We start from the raw sequence: 3,645 nt of genomic DNA on the forward strand, positions 1-3,645 counted from the left end.
TTGCTGGATGCTAACACTGCCACATCCACCCAGGTTCTTCACTCTGCCAATGTATGCTCTGGGTCACCGGCCTCTGGTTCATGGCGGGGGCTGCAGGGCAGCTAGGGCAGGTCTGGGGAGGCAAGGTAGGTAGCCAGGGTCATCAGGGCTGCCACATGTGTGCACACGCCCAGCCCTACGGCCAGAACCCCAAGCAGGAAGGCACAGCGGGAGGTGGCCCCTGCCCCCTGGACATCCCCCTTGGCCCAAGTCTTGGTCTGTGGAGGTGCTGGGCATCTGACTCAGGCATCCCCTCTGCTCTCCCTGCTTCCTGAAGCCTGAGCCCCTTCCCCACAGGATACAACCGCGTGTTCATTCATCCATATATTCTAAAAGTGGAGTATCACTGGGTCAGGCACATTGGGCACTGGGGATTCCAGGTGACTAATAAGATCTAATATTATAAAAGGCCCGTGGCCCTAATGTGGTAACGACCAAACGAGCAGTGGCTCTCAGGGCTGGTGGGGCAAGGTGCGAGCTACTAGGGGCAGAGAGCTACAAGCGGTGGAGGGCGTTGAGGGGGCAGCCAGCTGAGGCAAGCAGAAGCGAGCTACTCACGCACCACACCATTTCGTGCGCACTGGGCCTCTAGTATACATATATTAGTGTATGCCACCACTCTAACTCATTTGATCCTACAATGACCCTGAGGCAGGAATTATTCCAATTTCAGAGATGAGGAAAATGAGGCACAGAATAATTAACCTTTCAATCAAACCTTGAACTAGATTTTAAGTGATCTCTAACTGCTAATGGCCCCAGGCAGTTCACAGAAGCAAACTAAATCCTTCATTCTAGGCCTCAAAATAATTTTTCAAATATGATGACCAGCATGCAGTCAAAGATAACCAGGCATATAAGAAACCATGAATGAGGACAAGCAGAGAGAAAAGACCAAATAGATACATACAATATCAGAGTGATGCCTACAGCAACAACGTGGCAGACTGTGTTTTCCCAAAAAATGGCCACAATCATCTCTCCCATCCCACATGCTCTTCTTAAAGTGTGACTGATACTCTTCCCGTCAAGGGAGAGCTCTGTGTCCCCTTTCCTGGAATCTGGACAGGCGGTGACTCACTCATAATTGATGGATATAGTGGAATTGATTCCGCAAGATTCATTCCTAAGTCAGGAAGGTGAGGCAGCTCCTGCGTTGCTGACACTCCTGCTGGAGACTGGAGGTACAGAAGGAGTCCAACTGCCCTGAAGCCAACATGCTGGAAGGAAGCCCACACCAGCCCACATGGGGAGACACATGCTCCCCCCTACCCCCAATACAGGAAGAGAGACACTAACCACCCTGACTGTTCCAGACCTTACACTGGCTCACTGCAACCTCATGAAAGACCTGAGGCAGAACCACCCACTGAATCCTTCCCAAATTCCTGACACAAAGAAACCGTGAGTGATAATGATTGCAGTTATTTTAAGCTACTAATTTTTGTAGTGGATTCTTATACAACAACTGGAGGCCCAGTGCACGAAATTCGTGCACGGATTGGGTCCCTAGGCCTGGTCGATCAGGGCCGATCAGGTGCCCTGCCTCCCCACCTCCTTCCCTCACTCCCTCAGCACCCCTGCCACCGCCGATGGTCACCCTCCATGGTCTGTGCCGCCCCCTAGTGGTCAGCGCACATCATAGCAAGCAATCAAACTCCCGTTCTCTCGGTTGAACTCCCGAGGGGACATTTTGCATATTATCCTTTTATATAGAGAGATAATAACCTGGAAACCATGTTTAAGAAATAAAAGATAAGAAATAAAAGATTATAAAAGTGACAATTTTTTTAAAAGGACCATAGCAGAGGCCAGAGGTGTGTCGGATCTGGAGAGAGATAGACAGAGAGCAGGGGAGTCAGAAATCAGATGGAAGACAAACAGAGCCAAAGGCTAGGGAATAAAGATGAGAGGCAACCCTAACTGGTTTGGCTTAGTGGACAGAGCTTGGGCCCAAGGACTAAAGGGTCCTTGGTTAGATTCCAGTCAAGGGCATGTACCTTGGTTGCAGGCTCGATCCCCAGTAGGGGGCGTGCAGGAGGCAGCTGATTGATGTTTCTCTCTCATCAATGTTTCTAACTCTCTATCCCTCTCCCTTTCTCTCTGTAAAAATCAATAAAATATATTTTTTTAAAAAGATGAGAGGCAAATCTGGAGAGGAAAAGCCAAAGAACCCGGGGTGAAGGAGAACAAGAAAACCACAACTGGAAATCTAGGAAGCCCAACTGCAGCCCTTCCCACTGCTGCTACTAAGGCCTGCTGCTCCTACCTCAAGGTCAGGGAGCCCTGGCTGCCCCAGACCAGCGCTCACTGAGGGAAGAGGTGATAGAAGAAACTGCCAACCCCTTAGGGACTCTGCAAAGGCTGTCTCTCCAAAGGGGGACCCAACTCAGGCTCACCAGGCCTCTGAACAGGGGGGTCAGAGCCTACACCTGCCAGCAGAGGCTGTTGAAGTTCTCGAAGACTGGGGCTGTCCATGGCTAAGAGAGGCTCCCAGAGGGGTTTCCTGGGGTAGGGGTAAGAAAAACACAAGTTTTAAGTCTCACCTTTGTCCTTCCCCTGACTTCTGACTGGAGAGAGACTCCAGGCAGAGACTAGTTAGTTCAACAACCCTCAGATCCATTTTACAGATAGTAAAACTGAGGCCCAGAGAGTAAAAGAGACTGGCCCAAGTTGTAAAAAGAATCCAGGGGTCTGGACATTCAACTCTGGACTTCTCTGTCCCCAGGCAAAAACTGTGTCACTGTGGCACACTTATTCCAAACCATGCCTTACACACCTACTTGCCCCATGAACTACACTCCCATCCCGGGTTCACCCACCATCCCTCTCCCTCAGACCCCTCCCCAATGACACTTTGCATTTTACTCTAGTTCACACCTCCTGTGCTGCTCCCCCTGCCCCCAAGCCTGCACACTCTCAATACCCAAGTCCCTGGCCACAGTTACCCATCCAGACAAGCCCAACCCCCACCTCCATCTATATGCATTCATCTCCCAAGAGACTCCTTGCATACTTGCCCCAGAAAACATCAGCTCCCAGAAAATACCCCCTGAGCCCCAACCTTCTTACACACTCTTCCTAAGTGACTCCTTGCACACTCCTAATCTCCCCAGCATCAGATCCCCCCATATGCACACATACGCACAAGCTTCCCACACATGCACCCCAGGACACCCTCCCCTGTTCCCATCACTTCCCTTGCACACCTGCTCCAAAGACCCAGTCCTTGCACCCCTCACCTACTCCACCCACATCGATAACCCACACAACCCCCTGCGCACCCAACACCGCCTAGGCACCTCCAGTTTTACCAGAATCCACCTTGGCATACCTACCCCATAACACCCCCAACCCACCAGACACTCGTATGTACTCAACAAAGAATATTCTCCTCGCCCCACTATCCCCCTAAGGGTCCCCCCCCTGACCCCCCGCAAGCCTCCAGCCTTCGCTCCAAACCTGGTTTGAGCCGATTCCCTCACTAAGGATTTGCCTCCCCATCCCCAACACCAGGACCCGGGGACAGCTGCCCTTACCTGTGCCCCTCCCTCACCGCCCACGGCTCGAAGCCGGGACCTCCTGGGTCCCTACCCCGACACCGGC

The 3,645-nt window shown here is 52.0% G+C and overlaps 1 protein-coding gene across 1 annotated transcript; it reads right to left on the reverse strand.

The window, feature by feature from the left end:
* Nucleotides 1-6: 6 nt before the first annotated feature.
* On the reverse strand, nucleotides 7-2,517 carry TMEM91 (transmembrane protein 91). The gene is made up of 2 exons (XM_014541690.1): nucleotides 2,439-2,517; nucleotides 7-283 (listed from the first exon to the last, which is right to left on the reverse strand). Exons 1-2 carry the CDS (start codon nucleotides 2,515-2,517, stop codon nucleotides 102-104), a joined length of 261 nt encoding a protein of 86 aa, XP_014397176.1. The 3' UTR covers nucleotides 7-101.
* Nucleotides 2,518-3,645: the final 1,128 nt, after the last annotated feature.

The sequence above is a fragment of the Myotis brandtii genome, unplaced genomic scaffold (assembly GCF_000412655.1).
Source record: "Myotis brandtii unplaced genomic scaffold, ASM41265v1 scaffold277, whole genome shotgun sequence".
NCBI lineage: Eukaryota > Metazoa > Chordata > Mammalia > Chiroptera > Vespertilionidae > Myotis > Myotis brandtii.